The following is a 26,853-nucleotide window of genomic DNA, read 5'->3' as shown; positions in this document are numbered from 1 at the left end:
ACAATTGAGCCATGCCGAAGTAGAAGACTCAATCCATTTCATGAGCAAAACAGATGTCATGGCCCGGAAACAGGCCGATGATAGCAGCCACCAGAGACTATGCTTGTTTGAATCGTCCCGTCCCTGGGACATTGGCCGCGACTTGCACTGGTAGAAACTTTTTGAAAAGGTAGGAGACGCAGTAGACGGCTTAAGACTCATCAGGGCCAGCTGGCCGAGGTGCAAACGCCGTGGTATCTGATTAGGAAGCGGAAAGGGGAAAGGTTTTCAATCGAAAATGCGATTAGATGGGGAAAATACACGGGGAAGGAAAAGCAGCCCAACACTAAGGGGGAGCGAAGAAATAACCCAGAACAAAGGCATTTCATGACTGAGGAGCAACTTGCAACGACATCCAGCAAAGGTGAAAATAGGGAGCGAGGACGATAACAATAATTATATTCAGAAAAAGACGTACCCTTACTGAAAGAGAGAGAGGGAAAGAGCGAAGCCGAGAGGGTGTGAGAGCCAACCAGGCAAAAAATAAATAAAAAGATCCTTCCAGTATCCGGACAGGTTGATCAGATACTATGATGGTGAGAACGGCAAGATGAGTGGTACATGCGATTAGACAGTTGGCGGATTCAGTGTCGGTGAAGGGGAAGGAAAGATCACGATCATTGAGAAGAATCCTTGTGTAGAGGCGCTGTAGCCCAAAGACCGAAGCGGAGACTAGGTATGGAGAAGGAATAACCTTCAGACCAACCAGGTGAGCAAAGCCCAGGGCAATCTAACGGATCTTCTGACCGTCAGAGCTCGGAAGGGCAAGTCCTGCACGGGGCAGGTGGGTAATACAGAGGGCTGTCGGAACGGAACTGAAGCAAAGGACGGGGGGAGGGGCCTCGTTGTAAGTCTTGAGACGTGTTCGTCAGGACTTAGACCAGTTGTGTGTATAGCGACAATGTTTCTGTCTTTCCCTCTACCTGAGGTGACGCCCACAAGGATTGCGACGAAGACACAAATGGGCCAATGATTTGAGTTGCTCTCTCAACATCCACTCCTCCGTCAGTCAGGCCTCTTGTCCCCTGAGTGAGTGAATGCCTGAGGGGTCCTTCTTGCTCTTTCCTCTCGGAAGTTGGTGGCTGTGGCTGCCTCCAATTTTTAAAGGGAAAATCCACAGCTTAAAATCGGGGCTTCGATTCGGATCGGGCCTTGCTTCAAATGTTTTAGCAATTCATGCGCGAGACCCAATCAGCTCTCACAGAGGATCGACAAGCTCGATCGTAATGCTGTGCATGGCAGGATTGACTGACACGAATGCTGATTCTTATACCCTCATAAATTCACGGCAATGACGAAGCCAAATGGGCCGGCGTCAGCGATCTCGTTACCTACAAGACCCAGACAAGGGGAAAGACAAGCAGACCGAATCCTTGTTATAATTCCAGGTGCAGCTCACAGATTGTTTTCTGAAGGTTTTCTGCCTGTATGTCTGCCCTGTCTGCTTCCCTGAGCCCTTTTCTACCCCGTGTCTTGACGAGAATAGTCCGGATTAAGTAGTACAGGGGAGAGAGAAGTCGATCACAAAGAGAGAAATCAAACGAAATCAAAAGGACCAACCGCGAAAGGGAAGGAATAGAGTGGAAGGTTCGGGACGCCGGGATCCGAGCGTTGAAGAAGGCAATTGGCTCTGCACGGGAGTTCAATCTTTTGAAGCCGTCATCAGAGATCAACGGGTAGGATGTCAAAATCGAAACAGCCACACCCGGCGTTCCGTGGTTTACTGAGGGACAAGAATAGATAGATAGTCTAAGGTAGGCCAGGTACGTACCTACCTAGGGGCTGGAAGGGGTATGGCATCAATGGCACCCTCATCGATGGCTTCCTTCAACTGCGCATGATTGGGTACCGGTGTTGTGTCCCTGACCCAGTGAACTTCAACGGATTTTCCTCCCATGACAGCTTCAGGAGGGATCGCTCTATTTCCGAGAATTTCATGAGCCACTGAGCCCACCTCGGGGTCGTCTCATCGATCGAGGAGCGGCCATCGAGGTGGCAAATCAGGAGGATTCTTCGCACGCATTGGTCCATTGGTCAGGGCTTTGGATGGGTCCCCAACCCGAGACGCATGCGTGGCAGTGAACCACGGGGATTGACAGCTGCAGGCATATTCTATCTCCATAATGAAGTTGATCTACTCCGTACACAACGACTCAATCTGGTAGGCATAAGGTCAATGATGGACACTTAACACGAATGATGTGATTGCTGTTGTATTAATGAGGCCGACTTTCTCTGCATTATTAGCATTTTGTATATGGGTAGTTTTCATCCGCTGATACTGATGGCGGCATGGAGCATGATCAAAGTCAAGAGTCGAATCTGAAATTGGGACAAAGGGATGGAGGAGGCTTCCTTTTCCCGCGTCTCGTCTTGTTCTTTCTCCAATTTCCCTCCTCTCTTCCTGCTATTTCTCGTTTCCCCTTCCCCTATGCTGCCTTTCTTTATGTTTTTATTTTAATTATATTTTTTTTTCTTTTTTATTTTTGCCCCTTCGTGGATCGGACATGGCCGCCAACCGCCAGAACTTGACTGGTTTGCCACCCACGGAAAGAGAAACCACCAGAGAGTGCCAGTGGAAACCAAGGACTGGGCTACGAGGTAAAAGCCTAGTCCTTAGAAGGTGTAATTTAGTACGGTCACTACTTCCCCCACCTCCCTATTTGGGCTGATTTTTATCATTTTTCTCATACAATCAGTGGTAAATGTTCCCCTCCTAATTGATCACGAATGTGTCGGGTTAAAATGGAAGGGCCAAGGAACAAAATTTCCAGCTCTGAGGGCAGATTGAAATGACAAAGTCCGATAGACGCGATTTTATAGGACAATAATATTTGGTCCACTGGGCATCACTGGCGAAACATCAAACAACAAGTTCTCAGCGACTGATTGGGGACTGTATGAGCCTCCTTTGCTTTCTCTGTGCCGGTATGGCTGGGTCTGGATCCCCGCCGCCATTGCATGCAGCAACCGGCGAGGGAGTCTACCGGGTTAGCTTGATAAGTCTGGAGAGGTTGCCAGGTACATAGTTGATTGGATAGAGAGCGCACTAGAGCTAAGAACGGGCTCCAATGATCGCATGATATCAAAGAATGGAAGGGATGAGAGGGGCTTGGTAGGAGGGGGCACAAGTTTTTCTAAAGAAAAAGTGCGCAATTAGTGCATGAGTAAGAACCGGTTGAAGTAGTATTGGCGTTTGATGTGTGTGACTGAATGTGTAGGCAGGAAAAACGAACAGACTATGGGTGCAAAAAAAGTGACCGACTAACGGAATGTAGCCTGAGGGTAACTACGGTACATTCCCACTAGGGCCCGATCACCGTTCATGCTCAATGCAGAAGCACTCCTTTCCTAGGAGTAGTATGATTTACATACAATTAATCCTTCTCGCTCTCTTTCTCTCGACTTTCGAATACTACATCTCCTGCTTTCAAGCGGAGGGCTATAGGTCTTACCTAGAATGTAAGGCTTGCTTCCACATCCGCGATTATATCCGACAAACCGCTGGAATAACGGTAGATCACTTGCTGACCCAAGCCGCTTCCACTAAGTACGGACCGAGAAGTACGCCAATTGAGCTGGAACCTAACTTTACTTACATGTACCAAAGTACCCGTGGATCTTGGGGGACTAACGATGAGGGAGGCTCCACAGCTGATTTGAGCGCCGGATGAAATGCCAGCGAATCAATTTTCGGCCACTTCAACCTCATCCCATCCTTTTCCGGCAAAACTCTTGACCAATCCCCCCGCCACCAGCAGTTTGGCTGAACCCCCACCACGCACTGTATCTAGCCTGGAAGGTAAGTAGATACCTTCTGTCCTCATAGAATTTAGAACAGGAGTAAATACTACTACAGCATACTGGATGTCCCCTCTCCACCACCCCCCGCTCTTTCTCCTCCCCACTCTTGCATCTAGTATTTCCGAGATGTTTCCTTCCCCCCTTCTGGGAAATAGTTTTCCTTCAAGCTGTGTTGGTTATATGGACACGGATAAGAGGACACGGTCAACTGATCATTCATATTTTTCATCTCTTATCTTTATCCTCTGACTCGAAGTCTCGTGTCTCCCACCCCACCTTCTTAACCGTTCACCCCCCTCCCTTTCTTTCCTTCCTGCTCGAGTGCAGGTAGTGTACCCACTCTTCCGCAAAGACCTAGAATGGTATGGCATTTTTCAAAGTGCTCTAAGCGCAGGGCTACTTATCCCAATCCATTGAGCACTGCAGAGGTTGCTGACGATCACCTAAGCGACTTTGCAGGGGTTAGTTACGTGCGGGTGGATAGTCATTAGTCACCTTCAGTAAAAGCCATTTATGACCCGAAGTGCTCTGTTCCATGCTGTGTTGGCTAGTACCCTTGGCTTATTAATGAAATAGGGGAGAGAGAGAAAGAGAGGTGGCCTCAATTCGACCCAGACAAATCCGCAAGATCTAGAAATAGAAGGCCAACGTAGTATTAGGAATAGGCAAAACTTCAGCGCTTAATCTAAGTATCAGTGGTTGGTATAAGTATATAATGACTATCGCGGATCGTGACTGCAGAAATTAGTCTTCGCTAGCCCATCCTCGCATGTGCTTTATTCTATGTCTGGGTACGCGGAAAATAGAAGTCTCTGCGCAGGCAGGAGACTGTCGAGGTGATATTGACACGAACTGAGTTATAATGGCATGATTTGTTCGGCCAAAAGAGTAAGCCCGAACACATTTATTTTTTGCTTGCCACAACACGACTTCAGAAGAGGGCAGATAAGGAGGCTGCTATACATCTGCGTCTGAGCAGTTGCATCTCAACCATGAAAGAGGAACTGTATTCAGGGATGATCACTGTCCAGCTCTTTCTATGGTGCATAGTTAGCGGTAGAACATAGTACTATTAGAGGAGTAGACTAGAAGGAAGCCAGAGCAAGGACCATACATACAGTACTACTCGCACATGAATACGAGTATCAGGATGCTTGGCCAGAGGTATGTAGATGTAGAGCAGGCCAAAAGACCATCCGTGATATACCGCCTTCCCGCCTTCCCGATTTGCTAGATCTGTATTTCTGCCATATGACGTCATCCATAACACAGAGAGCCTGCGAGGAATCTACGAGAAGCTCTTTCATCTATCCATCCATTCTGGCCCTGATTTTTTTTTAAATCCGTGCTGCCCAATGATACCTTATTATTGAAGGACCGCGGACTCATATCAATTCATGGCTGCCTACTCAGGTATATACATGGTTTTGAGTCGAAGCTGCGTCGATTGAGGTGCCGGCCTCAAAGGTCATACGCGAATACCACATCTTGCCTGGATCTACCCAGTTCGCTCCTGTACGATCTTGGCCAGGAGAGGAAATGGCTCCATACTTCCATCGACGGATACACGCGTTTTGGGTCGGCCATTACCTCATCCGAAAAAGACTGGCCTGACCAGGGTGGCGCCCTTGACATGCCCCTATGCTGCTGCTCAGTTTACCCTCCCCTGCCGTGAGAGTGCCACTATAACACCACCATCGTCATAATCCATACCTTCTGAGCTCCCTGTTGGGTACCTGAGATCCTATCGTTTATTCTGTTTCAGGCATCTAGCCGGTCGCATTTCTAGGTAGTGTCCACTTCATCCACCCTTCAAGGCTAGCATCCTGGGGGGGGGCATGGTGGCTTGTCTAGAGTCACTTCACGCATCCAATGGTTACCCATTACATGGCTTGAGGATTCACGTCAAAGAGTGGGGAGAGGCGAGAAACAGCCGTGCTTACGGACGACGCTGTGCGGCGTTTCTTGTTTCGCCGCTCAACCTACATAGTTGACACGGAGGTTAGAGCACTGAATTGTGGCAAAGGCTGTTGCGCAGATCTTGACCTTTCGCAGAGTGTAGTCATGCCTGTCCTATCGTTGGTACTTGGTGAATTTCCGCCACAATCATAACGCACAGCCTTCGCCGGCAAATGCATCGCAAGAGGAGTACTGCCAACATTCAGATCATTTTCGGCGACTGCTGGTTGGAATCTGTGGTTAGCCTGGAGAAACATCTAGGTTCAGAGGAATTCGGTCACAGTTACCATATGAGTGTTCAAATTTTCTCGCTCTGTTCAAACAAGGCGAGACAAGATTACCAGCGCAATCAGGATGCGCCGTCAATTTTTTCAACGCGGAAAATCACACCTAGGGGAATCGGTCTACTCAAGCTTTGATGTGGCCTACTATGTACAAAAAAGTGCGCAGCACGTATCGCGCACGACCTAAGCGCGAGTACAAAGAATTGGTCCAGGATGCAAACAAAGTCGTACAATTTTCTCATATAGTGACAAAATATCACTGAGAAGGTGGAAGAGAGAGCATGAAAACTAGAAGCGGCAAGAGAATACTCGAGTGAGGGGTGAGGAGTGGGCTGGGTTGCAGGAATGTGATGTGATATGAAAAAGAGGCTGTGAAAACAGTGTAAGCGTTCTTGGAAGTGGCATAACAGTCATTCTGCAAGCTGGACATCGGCGCTGTAAACACTTGACTAAGCTCAGCATCGTACTCTGTCTACAAGGGCTTCGTTATAATTAAGATTAAGAGAAGGATATAGACGGGAACATAGAGAAGGAGAAGGAGGATTGCCTATCGGTCTATACCCAGCGAGGCGACCTTTCCAGCAAACCTAGCACCAGCACTGCCTCTTTTGTGCAATCTCTCACGTTCCTTACTGTCTAGTGAGCTTGGAGCCTGTGAGGAAGATACGACACTGCTATCGGTGCCCGGGCCTCGCAGCGTTGGCAGTGAACCATGACTTTCCGTTGCACTCTTTCCGTTCGGAGGAGCAGCGGGTGTATTGCCAAATGTTGACACTCTTGCGGTCCTCTGACTTAGGTATAGTTGAGCAGCTGGCGAAAGGGGTATAGGCGGTGGTTGCAGAGGGATTTCAGCTCCGTTCTGGACGAGTATCTCCGCAATCGGGAACGGAATGACTTTCACAGGAGGACCTGTGGGTGGTCGAGCTGATGAACTTGAGGTCGACCCCGGTGATGCAGGATCAGCTGCAGCTAGGGCGAGAAATACCGCGTGGGTATTACGAGAACGATCAGTGACGTTCACATTGGCGCGTAGGGCGATGCCATAAAGTACGCCTTGGATGTCATTCTTCTTGATCGCAGCGAGAAGAGTCTCGTCCGCAGTAGCAAAGCGAGATAGCGGAGAAGGCAGCGCCTGCACGAATGCTCGTTCGCTATACTTGGCCGTAATAAATCTCAACCTTTGCTCCCGAGTGGACGCCGCGGTTGGTCTATGCACCTGGTCAAGTGTTGCCTCCCAAATCATATTACTGACACGGTTGCCAATTTGCAAGAGGATTTCAACAATGTCGTTCGAGAAAGAATTTACATCCAGCGTTAGAGATCGGATTTTGGAAATATGAGTCCCAAGTGATCGATGAATGCCACTGCATTCGATGCACAAAACAATTCCTAGATTGATAGACACCCATTCGACCTTGGACGTGGAGCCACAATCTGCACACCAATTGTTGCCTTCATCCGCCTCGCGTACTGCCTGGAGCAATTTTGAAGGGTTCTCCTCGAATCCATAACCATCGCGAACGTAGCTTGGTCTTGCGCCTACAGTAGTGCGACGGGTGACACTGTTATTGGAGCCGGTTGATTGAGAGTGCTGAACAGAGTACGAGGTACTCTTGCCGGTCAATACAGATCCAATATCACGACCGAAAGAAGCGCTATCATTATCGGTGGCAATGGGTGGTGGCGACATGCCGCGGCCCTCGACCGCACTCTGCAAAGCATTGTTTATCGCTCTAATCCAATTGGACATATCATCCTCGGAAGTTGCCTGGTAGATGCGTTTGAACTGTGGGGTTATGACTTCGAAACAGAACCGACGTTCTGCGTTTCGTGCCTCTCGGACAGATGCCATTCTCAAGTCGATGGGATCCATGTGAAGATCAAGCTTCTGTTTCCAATTGCTATATTCTGACAGTTTCCCCTGGTCTAGAACGATCCAGAACCTGTGCGTGATTAGTTGAGAGCATGAGAAGGAGGCGGGAAAAATTACTTGTGCCAGGCTTGTTTGTTTATACCTTTAGGGTCAATGTGGGAGCCTGGACGCGACAGCGCCCACAGGAGGCCCTCCTTCCTCTGTTGACCTGCAGCAACATCATCAGTCAAAATGCATATGAATACTGAACCAGACTCGGCGGGGCCTAAGATGATGAATGTGTTCTGAGCATTAGGCATGAACATACCGGTCGAGCCTACTGTTGAAGCGAGGGCGGACAATCCTGCTGAAGGAGTAGAAGAAGAGTTCGCTTGCGGAAGAATAGATGAGTTGTTGCTAGCCACGCTTCTCAGCTGGGAGCCTGTGCTATCTGCGCGACCCAGGTCACTTTCCAGCTTCTGGGTACCATTGGTATTTCCTGACTGTGTCGACGGTGCGCCCGAAGACATGAGAGTCTCGGGTTCAAGATACGTGTTGCTGCTCTTCTCTAGTGCCCTGCGCTTTTCCTCCCTCTCGGTCCGTTGAAACTGAAATTCTTTGTCCGCCTGGCTGACTTCGTGGATCAGAGCATCCAATTGAGGGATCATATCGTCAACCTTCTTAGCGGCGGCAAGAAAGCTCTTCGCCTGGGTATCAGCATACTTCGTTAGGTGAGAAAGAACCTCTTGCTCTTTGCGACCCCCGTGCAGGTCCTGCATGAACGAGGAGTAATCAAAGCGTTTCAATTCGAAGTTACGCCGCTTAGCCTGATACTTCGAGTCACTCTCCGCTCTTTTCTTTTCCTTTAGGGAATCCTGTCGCTGGCCGAGATAGCGACTGACGTATGCATAATAATCCCTGCTTTCTTCTTCGAATTCTTTCTTCTTGGCCTCGGCTTGTTTGATATCATTGTTGTAGAGTTTGACCAACGGCTCGATAACGAGTTTCTGAAGCTGAGTCGTATTGAGTCGTTCATATTGCAAGATCTGGCGTGCCGTTTTTTCGAAATAATGATCAAGTGCAGGCTGAATTGCGTTGGCATTAGAAGTAGAGGCTTCGTTCAATGCGGAGAGAAATGCTTCTACAGCATCATTGCAGGCCGCTTGCGCTTGCTGGGCGGCCTCCGCCTTCTTGAGAACCTTTTTTATCTTTGCTCGCATATTCCCTGTCTTCTGCTCCAATGCTTTCATCGTCGCACGGAACAACGGGCCATCTTCAACCACGCTCATGTCCTCTCCCGGGCGCGAGTGAGGAAGATCAACTTTGACAGTGAGAGGTACAGGCCCAAGAGCTGGCACGGAAGCCGTGTCGCGAGCCTCTGGTGGAGTAACGGGCACTGCATGGGGGTTGGACGTTGTATCTGCATCACTGGAGTGCGATATGATGGACTGCGAGGATGGAATACGATTTCGGAACGGAACGGGAAGTTCTAGGTTTGGTGACATAATCTGGGGACTGGGGAGAGCGCGCTGAGTGCTGTGTACCCAGAATGAGAAATGGGCAAGGGTATTCAACCGATTGGCTCTCTGATCGTAGTCAAGGAAACTGCAGCTATTCCTCCAGCCACCCCCTTTATCCTCTATGACTTTCGGCGGTTTCCATTTCCAAGACCAATCAAATTGAACGGACGGACTGCCTCCCGTCGAAAAATCTCCCACCAGCTGTACATTAGAATTGTTCTGAAGATTTGGGTTGGCGTGAAATTCGCGTGTGATTAGATTGTCCAAATCTCTGGTGTTAGGGGCGTGCGCGAAGGTGAGACCTGTGAGGACAGTGTCGGCTACTTCAGGCAGAGACGTAGAGACCCCGTTGACAGTGGCATTCGCGACGTTTCCTGTCTGTGTTTGTCTCAGGATGAAAGTGAAATTGAAAATCAGGTCGTCCTCGTTGTTTAGGCGCAAGAGGAATGTTGGCATCGGTGCTGATGGAGGAAGATCTGGGTCCTGTACACCAATACATGAAACAATTAATCACTGACATTTATCTAGATAAAACCCAAACAGTCGTCGCCAGTATGAAGTCGGTGGTCCTGCTTACCTGTATGTACTCAATCGGGCTTTCATCGCCAACCTCGCGTCTGGCGGTATATCTGGTAGCAGGAAAGGAGTTTGGAACGAGATGCAGAAGCACTCGGCGTTTGGAATTTGTTATCGTTACGGCAGCAATCGTGACTAAACGAAGTCCATGTGAGCCACGACATCTGGTGTATCACTTAAGTAAGATGGGTCGTACATTTTGTTTGATCTTTGAAGTACAGATTCCCGGAGTCATCCAGGCGGCTTCCGACATTGCCCATGATGAAATCGCTGTATATATCAAATCACCGCTCGAGACAGAGAGACCGGAGAAGTGACCGGTGGGAGCGAGGGGGAGCATCGACAGTCTGCGCTCCCGTCGGTGGATAATGCGCTAGGCTGAGGATGAGGCGGCAACAGGTAAAACGATCCTGAGAATGAGTCGTCATTCAGGCCGTTATTGATTCAATCAGTAGTTTGCGACCAAGTTGCTCGCTGCGAGACATGCACCACGTGCTGTAGTTCAAAGTGATAGTGTGTGCGCGGACGGAGAATTGCTAAAGTGGTGATGTGTGGAAGAAGAAGTAGAAGTAGTAGTAGTAGTAGTAATAGAAGAAGAAGAAGCAGAAGCAGCAGCAATGCTTGCTGTCTTAACGCAAGTGTGACGAACTGGAAAAGGAGTGTGCTCAAAGGTTCTGCGATGTGTGGTAGTTGCAGGGAGGTGGGGAGGGGAGGGGGCGGAGGAGAGATGAGAAGAGGGGGCGGGCAGAGAGAAACCTGAAGTAAAATAGTGGGAATGGGCCCAGCTGATAATGGTAGAGTGATATTGACCTCTCCAGTAGCTGCAGAAGGGGCGAAGCCCGCGAAACCAAAGGAGCCAATATGGGATTTGGTCTTTGCAGTTGATCGCGCTCTGAAAGAGAATGGGGTGCAGGAAGGGAGGACTGGAAGGCGAGGGAGAGGCAGTCGAACCGGCCGGCGGGGGCTAAGACAGAATCGGGTAAGATGCTCTTTTGTCCTCCGGCTGACCTGAGACGACGCGCTCGTGTTTCCTCCCTTTACACAAATATTCCTCCGCTATCGTCGTTCATCCAAGGAGTTCAATTATAGCTACCCATTCCTCAAGCTCTTCAAGCTCGTCGACTGCTGTCTGTCAGCTGCTCATCTGCAAAGAGCTAGTCATATGATAAGACGCACCAGAGAAAAACTCCCACCTTCTCGGCTCCTCTCAGTTTGAACTCCGTCACTTGATATGATTGTTGCAGAATTGATCAATCCTGAAGCCTGGTTATCGTGTCCACAAAGCTAGTAGAACAGCAAGCTTTTCGCACTACAGCTGCCAGCCATCATTGCATAATTTGTCATGGCGACTTTGGCCTGCAAAGCTTTTCGAGAAACAAAAAGGAGCCATTTACTATCGTTCCCCCTTCCCTTTTAGGTTCGACCACCATCGACGCGATCCAGCCCTAAGTAGTCTATTCTCTTCGCCTTTGTGGCTATAGCAGGCTGATTTGGTCATTCTGCATACTATTGTCGAGTGCAGTTGGTATCAGTCACATTTTTCCGGCTTACTACCTACCTCAACTGTATGACATAGGCCCATGGGAAGTATTTTCTCGCCGCGCTTTACTCGTCAAATGCAAGCTTTACAATCTCCAGGCGCTTAGCCATAATAGGACAGGCTGATGTGGACAACCTATTTCGCTTGCGGGATGGGGAAGGAATTGGATACGGATTCTGAACGGTGACAGTGCAATGATAATATATTACCACCTGCTAAGGACCCAGGGCAAAAACAATGATTTGTTGGACATTAATAAGCCAGACATAGGGCCTGGCGATAAGGTATAAGAGGTAAGCATAGAGTTTGAGGAAGGCGCGGAGGGAAAGAGGTAATAAAGGCCAGTGGAAGAGGCGGGAGAAAAGAAAGAGGGAGTAGGGAAACGACCGATGTAAATGGAACATGTTCAATAGTTGTTCAAGTAATAGCCCTGCCAATTGATGTCGACGCAAACAGGACGCTGGTGAGGTCAGATACCTATGAATTGACAACCCCCCCCCCAACGGACTGAGGTGGGCCTGGATAGTCGGCAGGTGAAACTGTATGCTCCTTTGAGGAGTCCCCAGCCTTGCACCTGGAACCGGCATATTCATCTCCTTGGACCCAATTGATTAAGTGGCCTTTGACGTCGCGCATTTCGTGTACCTTCTGAGCCAGGTCTCCCCTCGCTTTGCGCGGCGCGTCGCTGCGTTCATCCAGGTCCTCTTCGTCAGAACTGGAGAGAGAAGAGAGGGATGAGCTATGGCTCCGCTGAAGGAAAATCATCTGATTTCCTTCATGCTTTTTAAATTCGCGCTGCTCATTTTTCAATGTTTCCATTCGGCCGGCGTCCTCTTTGCAGTCAAGCGTAGTTACATGAAGGCCAATTAGGTTGGATGAAATGAACTGTTTGAGGAGAGGAAGATAATCTCCATTTGGACGATATGTTCCGCTATCATTATCAATGAAGAGCTCGTAATCGGCTGGATCGGTAGAAACCTCCAAGTCGTTTTGTGGCTCATCCGCGGAATAATTGCACGTCTCTGAAGGATGTGGGGTATCGGATTGTCGGTGATGGCGATGCTTTCGTCGGCGAAGAAAGAACTCCCCAGAATACGCGATATAAATCGATACATTGCTATGCATGGTGTGCTTGCTTAAGAGATCGATGCCGAATTCCTTCCCCGTTTCCGTAAAGCGAAGTTGTCCATCAAGTGTGATCACATATGTGAAGATCCTCCCACCCTGTGCGTAATGAACAAACTCAAGAAATTTTTGGGTAAGTTCAATACATGGCGACGCGAATTGACCGGTAAGAGTTGTCTTGTCGAAGTTATAGATACGCTCATGTTGATGGTGGAGCGCTCGGTTGAGAATTCGTCCACGAAGACTGTGGGATGTGAACATTCCCGCTACGAAGGGTTTGAATTCGACATAGCGGTGATAGAGCTCGGCGGGCACAGGGCCTCTGAGCTGTATCTGGATTGCTTGGAAGCTAAATTGCGGGATGTGAGCTTGCTGCATGGTACAATCGTACATGTAGACCCGCTAGGGTTGCAACGTACTTATATCGGCTGATTGTCTTATGGCCGTTCTGACTCTGAACCTCATCCTTGGTGCCTGCCAGCCTTCCGATAAGAGGAGAGAAATGTTTGAACCAGTAATTCGGACCGAGGGTGTACATATGCGCACCTTCATCGCCGGGTGTCTTACCCAGGCACTCAATGCTGATTACCAAATGCGAAGCCACATCGAGGCGTCGCGAAGCCAATGCGGCAATGTTGCCAAACAAATATACTCGTTTGCTCCCCAATCGCTTTTTCACACGAAAAGATTGCTCTTTGATGGAAGGCCAATCCTCATAGACTGAGTCTACTTCGACGTAGGCATTGCCAAGTTTATCGTCATGATCAGTTGCATCTTCATCATAAACATTACATTTCAACTGAAAGCCAGATGCCGGAACATTGGCCACAATCCAGTCCTTTTCCCACACCGGATCTCGGTTCTTGCGCACCGTAGGTGTTCGAAAGGAAATAATGGGATCCTGTTTGTGACGCTGAGGAAGGTCGACAAGTAATTGAGCATGAACATAAGGATCCGAAGAGAAGGTACCGAAGTCTGCACAAGGAAGGTTGACGCCACGATGAAAGGTAAATTTGACAGTATATCCAGGCGGGGCGTAGGGATAAGGGGTACTATCAAAGCCCCCGGCAGGCTGAGACTGCGACCGTTCGTCCCCGTGCAAAGTGGCCTTCATAGCAGCCGCCCTATCTTGTACGTGCTCTGTCTTGTCGAAGAACCTCGGGCCATACTTATCTACCGGGCGCCGCCGGCGTGTCCGCGGTTGCACTTGGTCCATGAGAGGCGATGGGAGGAGAAGATAGAATGGAATACGATGATAAAGAGCGGGGGTAGGGTCCGTCAATTATGTCAGTTACCTGCAGGAGCGTGCGGGGATCAGCAAACAGGCGCGGAACGATGCAGGAAGACTCTTTTGATTTTTCTTTTTCTTGCTTTTTTCTTTTCTTGTTTTTTTGTTTTCCCTTCCCTCCCTGCTTGTGAACAGGAAATGCGGTCGATTAAGAATGAAAGAGGTTCGAACCGGGAGTCGGAAGAAACCGTGGTTGGGGACCCAGTCATCCACACCTCGGGGTCGGAGGAACTACCATCATGGGGTCACTAAGAAAAGAGTTTAGGAGATGGGTTTGGAAGGCGGGAGGAGAGAAAGAGAGAGAGTGTGTGTTTTGTTGGTCTCGGCAAGGCTTCTTTCCCGTCGATCGTGTCTCCAAGAGGTTTGAGTGATGACGGAAGGACGGGACCGTGTCTCCCTGTAGGGCGTAGCGTAAACCAAGTTCCACCAAGTAGTCACTGCGTACTGGATGTCTGTCGACTCCCGAGTCTGCCCTACTATAAACTGTATATGTATACACTCCCGGTACTTCAGAGTCCACTGATACAAGTCAGATGTTGAGGCACTAATGACAAGGGCGGCCAGAGAAGATTTTCCACAAGGGAAGGCAGTCTATGGGCCCGTAGACTAAATAGTTAGTTAGTGCAAATCAGATGTCTTTGTTATAATTGGTAGTGACGTCATTCTAGGCTGCCGCATTGAATCGGTTCGCTCACTTCCGAAGATCCATGGGCGATAATCCAGGCGCTGCCTTCTATTATCCACGTTGTGTCTTCCAAGTTAAGATAAGTCTCATTGGAATGATTTGATCCCCGCTTTCTCGGGTAGTACGCAATTCTTGACAGGTTTCTTGATAATTGCCTATGAGATAATGAGATATGGAAATCCAACCACCCTTACCCGCCCTCCCACCACACACATACACGCCATATTAATTTCACGAACCTCGGAACAAGAATTGCATATCTTCAGGGGTAAGCTTCTCCAAAGCCTCGCCTTGATCCTTGTTGAGGGTGCCGTTGATGAGATTGGCCTTCTTTTCCTGCAGTAACACGATTCGAGATTCTACCGAATCTTCAATGCAAAGTCTGGTAATAATGCAGGGTCGACGTTGACCAATGCGGTGGCAGCGATCTGCACTCTGCCATTCAGCGGCAGGATTCCACCATCTAAGGCGATAACACATCAGTGGAAAAGAACTAAGGTAGTAGATCCGCGGCGTCCAGAAAACTTACGGGTCAACGATAAAGACTCTCGACGCTTCAGTCAAGTTCAAAGCAACACCGCCTGCTTTGAGAGAGACGAGAAACACCTCGACGTCCACATTGTTCATGAAGTACTCAATCGACTTTTGCCGTTGCGCTGGCGTCATTGTACCGTCGAGCATAACGGTGTTAAAGCCGGCTCGACGTAGGCGCCACTCGACTAATTGTAACATGGACGTGAACTGCGAAAAGACGATTGATTTATGTGTCTGTTTCTTGCTTCGCAGCTTGTAGAGCTCATAGACAAGCATCTCGATCTTACTCGATGAAGTCCAATCCTCCATCCGGATACGATTGATGATGGAATTTTTCTTAACATGTTCCTCTTCCTGTTCGATATCAGGCTGCTCGAAATCGATTGACAAAGGAATGTGACAACGGGGGCAATCAACCACGGACTTGATACCAGAGGACTGGACATAGTCTTTGACACATCTGCGGCAGAATTCATGATGGCAGCGAGACCGAATTGCTTCCTCAGCAGGCTCATCACATATACTGCACACAAGAACGTTCTGTCCAGTCTGAGCATGTTTCTTTAAGATGAGATCGGGGTGGTTGGCCACTTGACGCATCTGCATGATAAGCCCGAAGATATTGGCGTAGTTGTTCAACATGACACCACGGCTTACGTAGGTGTCGAATTGGCGGGTAGAGTTTGTCATAATACTGCGAGAGAAGTCACGCTCGATCTCCCCAAAGAACTCATTATGAATGACAACACTGGAAGCAAGTTAGCGTAAATCGATCTCCCCACACAGATAAACGAACCGCTTTGGTGGAAGCTCCATGGAAGCTGTGTGGTCTCGCTTTATTCGCCGCAGCATGATCCTATCCGTGATTAGGCGCAACTTCGCTAGAGCTTCCTTTCTGGCATGTGCATTGTCTCTTTCGGTTACTGGTTTCACTTAGCTCAGTCACGAAGGTGGTGGATTGTGAAGACACATACTTGGATTGAGAATTTCTTGGTTGAAAACGGAAACGTGACTAAACCCACTGTACCCAAGGTTAACAGCTAAAACCCTCACAACCCCTCACACCAGCATTCATAGTGCCACTTTACCTATGCTTGCATGTGGTACATCGCTTTTCTGCATCCTGCGACCAATGAAGTTGTTGACATTTGCATTGCTTGCAGAAATAGCAAGCAAAGGGACGGACTTCCAAGAAACGAAGCAATGAGAAGAATTCACCGATCCTGTTCTGAACGGGTGTGCCAGAGAGACACCATTTGTAACTTGCCTTCAACGCGAAACATGCGCGGGCGACACTGGTTGTCCGTTGCTAGCAATGTCAGTTATTAAGCCTCAACTCGATGTCTCGATACATCAATTTACCTTTATACTGTGCGCTTCGTCCAGAATCAGTCGGTGGTAGGTTATAGAATGGATGACACCTGGGAGGTGGTCAGCATGCACAATAGATATACCGAGAACTATGACTTACTATCCTCCTTTACGATCCCATCGTTCCGATTCCATCCTTTCCACTCTTTCCGATGAATCGACTCGAGACCTGAATCTGGCCATCTAATGAGTCTCACCATGACCAATTTCCATATGAAGGTGGGAACATACAGGATATCATGATCACGTCATATGTCTGCAAATCTTCTTTTGGTAGGGATTTGACCTTGGGATTTGAATTGTGATAGACGAGGACCTTCAATTGACCGCTAGTATATTCCTAATAGATTATGTCAGCTATGTCGTGAATCGGCGAGGAACGAAAAGAAAAACCTTGATCTCGGACTGCCATTGCATCAAAGCAACTGGGGGAACCACTACGAGCGACGGCTTGCCAGCGGGATAATCGGACATAATGAGGGAAACGGCTTGAATTGTTTTGCCCATTCCCATTTCATCTCCAAGAAGGCCTCCCTTATACTGCGATTGCTCTTGTTGCATCATCCAGTTGAGACCCTCGAGCTGGAACGACTTAAGCGTCCGCGAAATACCGTTTGGTTGCTCTGCTGCTATCGGCTTGATTGGAGGCATATTTGCCAAATCATCCCACATAGTAGTGACGGATGGGTGTTGCTTCTCCAGCTTCTTTCGTTCCCTGATAGCCTATAGGAAAATTTAGTGGTTTATTTCCAGTATCTGAACCAGAGCACATACCCGGCGGGTCATCCAAGCTTCCCCTGCAACTTGAAAACGACTTCTGACCGATCGAGATCCTGGCCTAGGCGTTCTTGAGGCTCCCGAGTTTCGAACAGCCCTCAACTTGGAAGACTCCTGTGGCTCGACATCTTCATCTTCGCTGGCCTCGGTCAAGGAGTAAGAAATGTCGCTAAGTTCGGATTCACTTGAGTAAATGACCGCTTGAACAGTTCTCATCTCGTCACCTGTGGACTGGTCGCTATGCTGGGTAGTGACTATCCGAGCTGATCGATGTGGCTGGTTTCTGAGGGAAGAGCGCTTTGTCTGAGACTCCTCGCCATAAGTACCGTCATCTGTGCCATTGGCTACTAAGCCTTCGGCCATCCCAGCAGGGCAATCAATGCTTGAAGTGGTGTGGCGTGAAGATTTCCGTAATTTTGTAGGTCGCACTTGATACGCCTGATCTTGCAATGCCCCCGTCATAGCCACATCCGATGTAACAACGGACGCAGCAGACCTCTTTGATCCTCGAGATGCATTCAAGGACATGATGCTTGAACGAAGTTCGCGTGCACGGGCAGAGGCACTAACTCTCTTCTTCGACCCAGATGCATCCGATTCGACCGGAGTAGCAGCAGTACTGGTTGCCGGTGTACTATATGCTTGCGTGGAGACTCCAGACGAACTTTCGTCCAGGAGAGAAGTTTCGAATTCAGATAAAGGTGACGTTCTCTTGGGAGGTATGGCGATTTCGATAGATAATGGTTTGATCTCTTGCCCTCCAATGATTGTTGGGATAGAATTGCACTTATCATTGCTTTCTTCTGGTAATTTGGCCGGAGAAATCAGGGACGTCCGGTTCAGCCGTGCGGAAGTGCGTCTGGGTAAGGTAGCGAGAGAGTCTATTTATCATGGGTCAGCTAGTTTTCATAAGCACCATCCTTCAGCAACGTTCCGATGTTTGTTCGCATCACCCCGGGTTTTGCCCTCGTGTTTTTTCAGCATGTAAAAATAGCGTTTTGTTTGCTTACCAGCATTTGAAGGCTGCTCTTGCCTCGCGGTAGAAGACTTTCTTCCCATATTTCAACGGAACCTTTGTTGCCTGACCGCAATCTGTATAGCAATCGAACCAGTGGGTTACCTTGGGAACAGATCTCACAGTCACCGTCTTGATGTGGATATCAAGGTAGGGTAGGGTGTAAGGAGGGGGATGGATGGCTGATAAGAGATGCGGGTATCGGGGTCTAGCTGGGGTATAGCGGAAAGAGGCAAGCGGAAAGAGGCAAAAAAGGTCACAGGAGGAAGTGGGTGAGTCAAGGATCAACAAAGTGAAGAGAATTGTGAAAAGAAAGAAAAGGGAAAAAAGAGAGAAAAATCGAAAGCATTTCCCGAGTCCCAGGCTGATTTCGATCCACTTGCCAAGGTACATAGAAAGGTCACCTTTGGACATATCTTACAGGAAAGTTCCTCACCCATCCATTCCTTGGTTAACCAGGCTGCTAGTACATGTACAGCTGCGTCTTTGATTTGCCACTCCGGAGGCGATAAGCAGCGGCCTGGCGAACTAGCACCCTCCCGCGTTAAGTGAAACGCGAAATTGTCACGGAACCCTGTGACCCGCCAGGGCCACTCATCCCAGTTGACCATTTCTGTTGCAGAACATCAACTTCTATCCCCTCAAGTGCCTGTTTTCCCATCAAAATGTACGTTTCGCTATTGTCAGCAGTCCTCGCTGTACAAATCACTGACAAGTGGCAGGACCGACAGAAGACAGACAAGGAATCAAATCCGGGGCCCGTACGTTACCTCTATGATATTAACTACTGTGAACGACTATTACTTACACATCATAGGCATTCGGCACTCACTGACTTCCTTGCCGTATGTCCTGACACCCAGATTACCTCGTCCCTGCTCTGGTATGAATTTTCTAACACTCTAACGCTTTACCTTCTAGTCTAACAACATCTCCGCCGCTCAAATCCACCAAGACTACCAAAGACGTTTGAGGGATGCAGAACATCAGGCAGCTGATGAAATTGAAGAGAACTATAATCAGGAACAGGGGCATGAGAACAGGGGCGAGCTGAAGAAGCGGAAACGAAAGGAGGATGTCGTTTTGGCAAAAGTCAAGCAAAGCAAAGAATTCGCTCAGCGCAAGGCACGACGAATGGGCGAGCCAGATGACGATGACGATCTTATCGCCCGAGAGATGATGTACGAAAGGTCGCGTCCGATGCCAGGTCAGCTTGATAACTGCGAGCTATGTGATAAACGCTTCACAGTCACTCCATACAGCAAAACGGGCCCAACTGGCGGACTCCTCTGCACTAAGTGCTCAAAAGCGCAAACAGACAGCGAGAATAAAGCTAAGGCAAAGAAACGCGGACCAAGGACTGGTCGGCGCCAAAACCAGAGCAATCTTCTCGATGGACTCGCTCAGCAAGGTGCCCTGAGCTTGGCCGAGATGTGCACGAAGGTAACTGACGACGACATACATGAAGTCGCTACGCTCTGGGCTAATACTTCCACTCATAGAAAGTTGCAGATAACATCAATGACATCGAAGAGTTCGGCGACTTGCCATCGCAATTACTGCTTCGTCTCAGTCAGATACTTTCCAAAAGGCGAGTGATGACACCTCGGACTCTAAATCTTTTTTTGCGTCCTGACCTCGACTCTATCAATATCTACGATGCTGCTAGTACGTCTCCCACTTGCTCTGTTCTTTCCATACTCGGCGAGATCTTTGTCTTGTCCTGATCTATCAGCCCTCTTCTCTACTCCATGCTTTATGTTCGTAACGGAGACTGATTTCTACAACTAGAACTTGAAACGCAAGATTTTGAGAAGATTTTTGTATTAATGCCTTCTTTGACTCATGTCAACATCCGTTTTGCAGGTCAACTAAAAGATCAGGTGGTGGGGTCTATGCTGAACCGCAATCTTCGAATCAAGAGTCTTCAGCTAGATGCTGCCAATTTGGTGTCAGATTCTTCATGGCGGCAGCTGTTCCAAAGGCTAGGACCACAGCTACAGAGCCTCAAGTTATCCAATCTCGACTGTTCTTTGGACGACGAGACTTTGGAGGTGTTAAGCAGCTGCTGTACCACACTCCGTCGTTTAAAATTGAAACACTGTTGGAAGCTGGGGGATCGTTCACTTCAAGCCATTTCAACTCTGACAAGCTTGATGCATTTATCTTTACACTTCTATCAGGATGTGGAGAACGAAACCCTTATCAACACAATCTCTCGGGTGGGCCCGAATCTGCAGACGTTGTCGCTAGAGGGCTTCACTACTGCGGATGATCGTCTTCTTGATATGATCCACGACAAGTGCAGGCTTTTGACTAAGTTGCACTTCTCCGAGAACGCCGTCTGTACTGACAAGGGATTTGTTCGTCTCTTTACCAACTGGCCAAATCCTGCTCTGAAAGTTGTGGACATGTCGTCGACCCGTGATGTCGATAATGCCAACCCAGACGGCCCCACAGAAGCCACAGGCCTCGCATCTCATGGATTTGTCGCACTTATGAACCATTCAGGCTCTATGATCCAGAGGTTGAATATTTCGTCTTGTCGTCACATATCACATGCTGCCTTCACTGAAGTGTTTTCAGATGAGCGGACATATCCTAAGTTGAGGGAGCTCGATGTATCGTTCCACACGGTCATGGATGATTACATTGTGAGTCGCATTTTCCAGAGCTGTCCGAATATCCAGAAGTTGGTCGCTTTCGCCTGCTTCAACCTGCGCGATATCCAGGTTCCCCCTTATGTTGCCTTGATAGGTGGCTTGAAGGCACAGAATTCCATCGCTCTGGAGGGAAATATGCAACCACAATCGAAGACTGTTTAAATTGGGCTTGGGGATGCTCATCCTGGAATCAATCAATAAGTATCAGGCCAAGCAATATCACATGGAATTTGGCGCCGATTGCGCCTGTATCCGGCTTTCGCACTTAAGAAATTATATCCAGGCCATTCAGACTGGCATACTTTCTTGGGTGCTCTCTACAGGCACACCTGAAACCCCACTTGTGTAGAGAGTTCTGTCACCGTACTTCATGCTCAAACTCTGCATCAGGACCGGCAAGTGAGTGTAGTCTTATCTAAATGTTGTTAGATACCAAAGAAATTTTCGAAGGCGGCCCAGCTCACAAAGTAACATAGCGCATGTTCTCCCACTCCCGAGATCTCCAGCCAACCGGCAGGTTGATGATCAACTTGTTTGTACAGTACCTAAAACCAGAATACCATCTCATTTCAATATCTGGTTTTGTATCTGGTCTTTCGAGCCTCTGATAAATCACATTAGTATTCGCTAGCTTGGTAAGCGAACTGGTCTTTCGTTAATCTTCGGCCCCTTGCATGCTAGACAGGTAAGATACATGATAAAAGACGGTTGCCATACAGTCATACCACTCGTGGCTACAAGCCATACCAAGCGAGAGTTGGTACGGGTCCGGTACTGTACTGTACAACCGCGAGGTCTAGTCCCGACTCGAAGTGCTGTGGCCGCCGCCAAATCTACCCACTCTTAGTACAAATATCGGAATATCCTCATTTTTCTTGGAAGAAAAGGTCGCCACTTTTTCCCTCCTGAATTTTGAATCTACCCCTGTTTTGTCTCTTGGTTCGCTGCCGCTGAATCTATTTAACCTGACACCAGGCACAATTTTGCTCCTCCATTCTCATCCCCTTGCGGTCATTAGCCTTCTTGCAGCACATACTATAAGCACAGTACCTACTTAGTACTGTACATGGATAAGAAGAGATAGGAGAGAAGGGAGTTCCACCACAGATGGGAGGAGAAAAGAGTGCTACTATATTTGGAGTCGCCGCCCGACTTGCAATCCCCTCCTTACCAGTCGTTACCTAACCACCTATCAGGCTTAGAAATGAGACTATGGCTAGTTAGTGTTCCGGGCTCCACACTCCACCACATCCAGGGTCTGTCGGATCTTTTGTCTGGTTCAAAGACTACTGTTGGAAGCTGCGAGACTTTCTGTTTTATTTTTTTGTCCACAGCCCGTGAGTCAATTATTTATCATTTGTGTAAGGGACCAGTTGACTTGAGTACGTAGGCCTTTTGCGGATGGAATTGGTTTCCAACCTTCATGTCTTGAATTTTCCGTAAAATGAAGGGACTAGTGTATTGAGGATGTATAGGAGTAGTCCAGTATGGATCATATGGTCTGCTCTGATCTTGCCGCCGTGATTCCATCAATTCTAATCAATACAAAATAGGCGGGTGATTATCGGCGATGATACAGTAGGGTTGCGCTGCGCTATCTTTGTCATCATCCAGGAACGCCCGTCTTCTCCCTCTCCCCTCATTCTCACCTGTCCCCTGGGCAGGTTTGTTTTCATTATGCCTTTCGAGGCCCGCTCGCAGAAAAGCTAAGTGTCAATCATCGTTTTCTCCAAACGCCCACAACAAACCCAACCCCTTCTCCCCCTCCCTTTATCTCGATAATCGACTCACACTGGCGACTCACAAAGGACGGTTAAGCAATTAAGGTATCTCAACCAACCAGCCGAGTCATAAGGACCCGCTAGTGGACTGAGAGGGTCCCGGCCGCCGCTGATCGATTATTATACGTATACGGTGTATCAGGAAGAGCTCCCCTTGGGCCACCTCGCCTCTTCAGACCAGATTCTTCGGAGGCCCCTGAGTGAGCTGAAGGCCTCCAGGCACCCACATCCACCACTGATCTGCTTTGACACTACCTTACCCTCCTTCACGTCATCCACTTCTTTTCTTGAAATATTCTCGTGAGCAGGCACCATCCCGCCCCGCCAGAATCGAAATTTGTGCGGTTTAGACAAGACCCAAAAGTATTCCAAGCACATTCAGCACACATTTCCATAACCTCACCCATTCTCTCCCTCTCTCTCAGCTACCCGGCCCGTCCCTCAGTCCAAACCCCCCCTCTCCCTCTGGTGGTCCCCCCCTTCCCCTCCTCCTCCACCTTCGCGGTAGTTCTTTTATGGGAGAACAATAGCGCCAACAGGAAGGGGCTGGAGTTTTGCGGATTCTGGGAGCTGGCGTAGCTTGCTAATCCCATCTGGAGGTGGTTCCGGCTTCGCTAGTGGTCGCTTCGGTTTCAGTCCAGATGCCAATAAAGCTTCCCAAAGGTTTCGCTCGCCGAAAGTCGTCCGGCAATGCTCTCGAGGAGGTGGAAAACCCCCCTCAATCATCATTTAGGGTTTTTGAACGACCATCCGCCGACAAGAAACCCTCCAGCGATGGCAATTCGATGTCAAAAAGACTAAGCGAAGGCCATCCTTTGTGTTCACCGCCCGAAGACGATGACAACAACATATTTGCAGTATCCGAAAATCACTCTTCACGGAACCTGTACGCGTTTGCTCCCTATCACACTTCCTTGGTGTCAAGGTGCTGATGACTGTGATATCTAAGTACGTACGAAGGGACCTCGTCGGCCCGTATCCATCCACCTACTCGCCGTTCAGCAGACGGAGCGCCTCCAGCTGAGCCCCAGTCCCCGCATTCGCGGAATTTGTACGATATACCGATCCCTCCTATCTCCGGTGCACTTCGAGCAGCCGGGCGAACATTTTCCTTTGGCGGACGGTTTTCAAAGGTCCCAGCTACGGTCACCCAATCGCAAGCGTCCACGTCTGTTCCCTCACGAAACCGAGCCATGACTGCGAGCACAACAAATACCACGACTGCACCAAGACTACCTGAAACGGAGTTGCAGTTTGAAAAAATGGAAGACGATTTCCAGAACATGTTTGGCAATCTCGAAAAGCGCTACTATGCTTCACACGATTCGCAAGAAAGAGCTGTACAGTTGGTATGGACTCATCCGTTGCTTCTATCATCGACCTTATGGTTCTCAAGACCGACTTGAGGTCTTTCCTGAGCGCCCAAACGGGCAATTCGGTGCAGTGCAGAGCTAACATATGTTCCAGGACTCGTCAGTACCACCACAAAAGTCTGGACCGGAAGGATGGGGGAGAAAAGATGAAAGAGCCTCGCGCCCGACGCCCATTGATACTGATCGATCGAAGGAAGTTGAGCCTTCTCCTTATTCCTGGGACAGTCGACATTCTGAAGATGGTCTGCTTGCAGCCATTGATTCACCCAGGGAACAACTAGGCGCACAGCATGCATCTCCTGACCTGGGCACGGGGTCTTTGGAAGAACGACCTAAGTCTTTAGCATTCCCCCATTCTGTGTCATACACGGCCGCCACTACCTCTCATCGCTCTCTCGAGAAACCTCGAACTACTGTTGACAAGGGACTGAGGAGGAGTATGATCTACCCGAGCAAACGTGACTCGGTCCCTGTTCAAGATGAGGATGCCAAATTGATCATGGAGTCTTTTCAGTCAGGCACCAGAGACGTGCAAGTGCCATTTGCCTCCGATCAGGAAACCACAGATTCCGGGGCCGAGGTGTCGCTTTTTCAAAATGAGGATACGTCGACGAGTGCGGCTCATACTGAGCGCCAGGAGCCCCCAACATTAGTTGGCCCAGCGGAGCACAGCAATTTCGATGCTTCGATTGCGGCCCATGCCCACCTGGCCGCGCAATACGAGAAGTATCAGCCAGAATCTATCTCTTCGACAAACAAGATTATGACGCCGTCTCAGTTCGAACACTATCGCCAACAGCAAGAGCTTAGAAGATCCAAAAGCGACACGTCCATGAGTGAGAAGTCAAGTGAAAGTGAATACGAGGAGGATGAAACAGAGAAGAACCTTGAGGCTGAGAGACTGCGGCGGAAGCAGGAGGCTCATCTATCTGTCTACCGACAACAAATGATGAAAGTGACCGGCCAACAAACACCAGCTCCGGTCCTGCAATCCGACATTGACCGGGCTAGCAAGAGTGCGCCAAACCTTTTGCAACCAGGCAATCTGTCCGGCAGCGGGAAAAGCAGTGATGCAGATGATGACGAAGAGATCCCATTAGGGATTCTTGCAGCACATGGTTTTCCAAACAGGAATCGGCCTCCCAGTCGCTTGACACCCTCCAATTCTATCCCCAATCTCAGAGCCTCCTTTCAACAGCCATATATATCATCACCGGGCTCGGTTGCAGAACAGGATGCTGCGAATCGTAGTAGCCTACCCGTTTTCGCCCGGAATCTGCCTCGTGATCCATACTTCGGTGCAAGCCTGGTTAATCCTTCTAACAGAGAATCTCTGGCCCTCGGAGGAGGTGCTTCGGTGCATGGCGGCCCTTCGCCCGCGTTGCCTCCTGGAGGCTTAGTTGGGGTCATTGCTACCGAGGAGCGGGCCAGAGCCATGAGAAGGGGTAGTCCCAATACCCAGGCCATGTATGACTATCAAGCTGGTGGAGTTCCTGGACCAGCAGCTCATCCCGGTGGTATTCCCAGGCCTTACACTATGATGAACTTGAATTCCGCCAGTATGACTGGCACGCAGCCGTCGGTTTCTGCAACGGAGCAGGCACAAATACAGCTTTCACAGCAAATGACGCAAATGGTCCAGATGCAAATGCAATGGATGCAGCAAATGATTCAAATTCAAGGTGGACAGAACGTTTCTCAACTTCCGCCTCAGGCTGGTTCTCTCCCGGGTCTGCCAGCCAGCATCAACATGCGGCCGTCCTCGATGCCGTCGGCTGCTCCAGCTGGTCACCATGGGGACCAGAGGACGCTGAGCATGCTTGATCCCAACGCCACTTCTCGGTTGAATACCCCAGCTCTACCATATACATCAGGAGGACTCAGACCTAGTACTCCAGGAGGCCAAGGCTATGCACCTTCTATTGCGCCGTCCGAACGTAGCAATGTTGGCCTAGCATCTCGCTATCGACCCATCTCAACTATGCAGCCCGAGATCGGAACTTCTAATTTTCATCCCACGAAGCCCTCTTGGAATGATGAAAATCAGAAACTGTCCGCTGTTGTCCCAGCTGGATTTTCTCGTCCGCTGTCCAGTCACAACAACCCGTCCACCCACTCTAAGCCAAGTAACGGCGTCGCGGCGGACGATGAGGATGACGATGAAGGCTGGACTGACATGATGAAAAAGCGAGAAGACAAGAGGAACAACTGGAAAATGAAGAAAGAAACTTCTAGTTATGGGGACTTGCTCAACGCGGTGCACTAACATGATCAGTTATGCTATGACATGCACTCAGGCACGGGCTAAATTTGCATAGGCACCACCCACTGTTTTCACCTCCTTGAAAGCGCTTTTCTCTTTTCCCTAGCCATCCCTTGCGCCAAGTCTCGATATACTTTGTTGCGAGTACTAAGCTGCCTGTCCTGCAGGTGTCCTACATCACTCTTGCTTCTGAAGTTTGTTGGCATTTGATCTTCATCTCTACCCTTTTTTCTTTTTTCTTTTCTTTTGGTTACGATTCATCTTATCTGTGGACTCCGCTAATATGACTTGTTTACACTCGTAACATGGCTGATGGTGATAGTTGTTTCCCAGCTTTGCTTTTTTCTCTTTCCCGCTTTGTGAATCCTAGCTGGTTATGGGCTTATGATTGGCGTTTTGATGGC

The 26,853-nt window shown here is 49.1% G+C and overlaps 5 protein-coding genes across 5 annotated transcripts; 2 read left to right on the top strand and 3 right to left on the bottom strand.

Annotated features, from left to right (window-relative positions):
- Positions 1-6,427: 6,427 nt before the first annotated feature.
- Positions 6,428-10,386, bottom strand: BO97DRAFT_220146 (putative ARF GTPase activator (Csx2)). The gene is made up of 5 exons (XM_025690640.1): positions 10,231-10,386; positions 10,036-10,169; positions 8,267-9,941; positions 8,077-8,167; positions 6,428-8,029 (listed from the first exon to the last, which is right to left on the bottom strand). Exons 1-5 carry the CDS (start codon positions 10,292-10,294, stop codon positions 6,634-6,636), a joined length of 3,360 nt encoding a protein of 1,119 aa, XP_025554833.1. The 5' UTR covers positions 10,295-10,386; the 3' UTR covers positions 6,428-6,633.
- Positions 10,387-12,051: 1,665 nt separating this feature from the next.
- On the bottom strand, positions 12,052-13,915 carry BO97DRAFT_421789 (C2 domain protein; the record flags this gene model as incomplete). Its single annotated transcript, XM_025696733.1, has 2 exons — positions 12,052-13,048; positions 13,119-13,915. The coding sequence occupies 2 exons, from the start codon at positions 13,913-13,915 to the stop codon at positions 12,052-12,054; spliced, it is 1,794 nt and encodes a 597-aa protein (XP_025554832.1).
- Positions 13,916-14,876: 961 nt separating this feature from the next.
- On the bottom strand, positions 14,877-18,733 carry BO97DRAFT_363514 (DNA repair protein RAD16). Its single transcript, XM_025692506.1, has 11 exons — positions 18,365-18,733; positions 17,352-18,235; positions 16,971-17,300; positions 16,809-16,917; positions 16,678-16,752; positions 16,569-16,627; positions 16,295-16,515; positions 16,181-16,227; positions 16,003-16,129; positions 15,202-15,954; positions 14,877-15,135 (listed from the first exon to the last, which is right to left on the bottom strand). The coding sequence occupies exons 1-11, from the start codon at positions 18,411-18,413 to the stop codon at positions 14,904-14,906; spliced, it is 2,886 nt and encodes a 961-aa protein (XP_025554831.1). The 5' UTR covers positions 18,414-18,733; the 3' UTR covers positions 14,877-14,903.
- A 102-nt stretch (positions 18,734-18,835) lies between these two features.
- rad7 (DNA repair protein Rad7, protein) lies at positions 18,836-21,469 on the top strand. The gene is made up of 6 exons (XM_025698131.1): positions 18,836-19,036; positions 19,092-19,130; positions 19,187-19,214; positions 19,291-19,812; positions 19,872-20,037; positions 20,161-21,469. Coding segments are annotated over exons 1-6 (1,791 nt in total). The 5' UTR covers positions 18,836-19,034; the 3' UTR covers positions 21,195-21,469.
- A 1,985-nt stretch (positions 21,470-23,454) lies between these two features.
- Positions 23,455-26,452, top strand: BO97DRAFT_338464 (uncharacterized protein; the record flags this gene model as incomplete). Its single annotated transcript, XM_025691521.1, has 3 exons — positions 23,455-23,699; positions 23,763-24,162; positions 24,281-26,452. The coding sequence occupies 3 exons, from the start codon at positions 23,455-23,457 to the stop codon at positions 26,450-26,452; spliced, it is 2,817 nt and encodes a 938-aa protein (XP_025554829.1).
- Positions 26,453-26,853: the final 401 nt, after the last annotated feature.

This window comes from Aspergillus homomorphus (genome assembly GCF_003184865.1).
Source record: "Aspergillus homomorphus CBS 101889 unplaced genomic scaffold BO97scaffold_5, whole genome shotgun sequence".
In the NCBI taxonomy this organism is placed as follows: domain Eukaryota; kingdom Fungi; phylum Ascomycota; class Eurotiomycetes; order Eurotiales; family Aspergillaceae; genus Aspergillus; species Aspergillus homomorphus.
The sequence above is the reverse complement of the archived record's forward strand: the minus strand, read 5'-3'. Positions and strand labels throughout refer to the sequence as shown.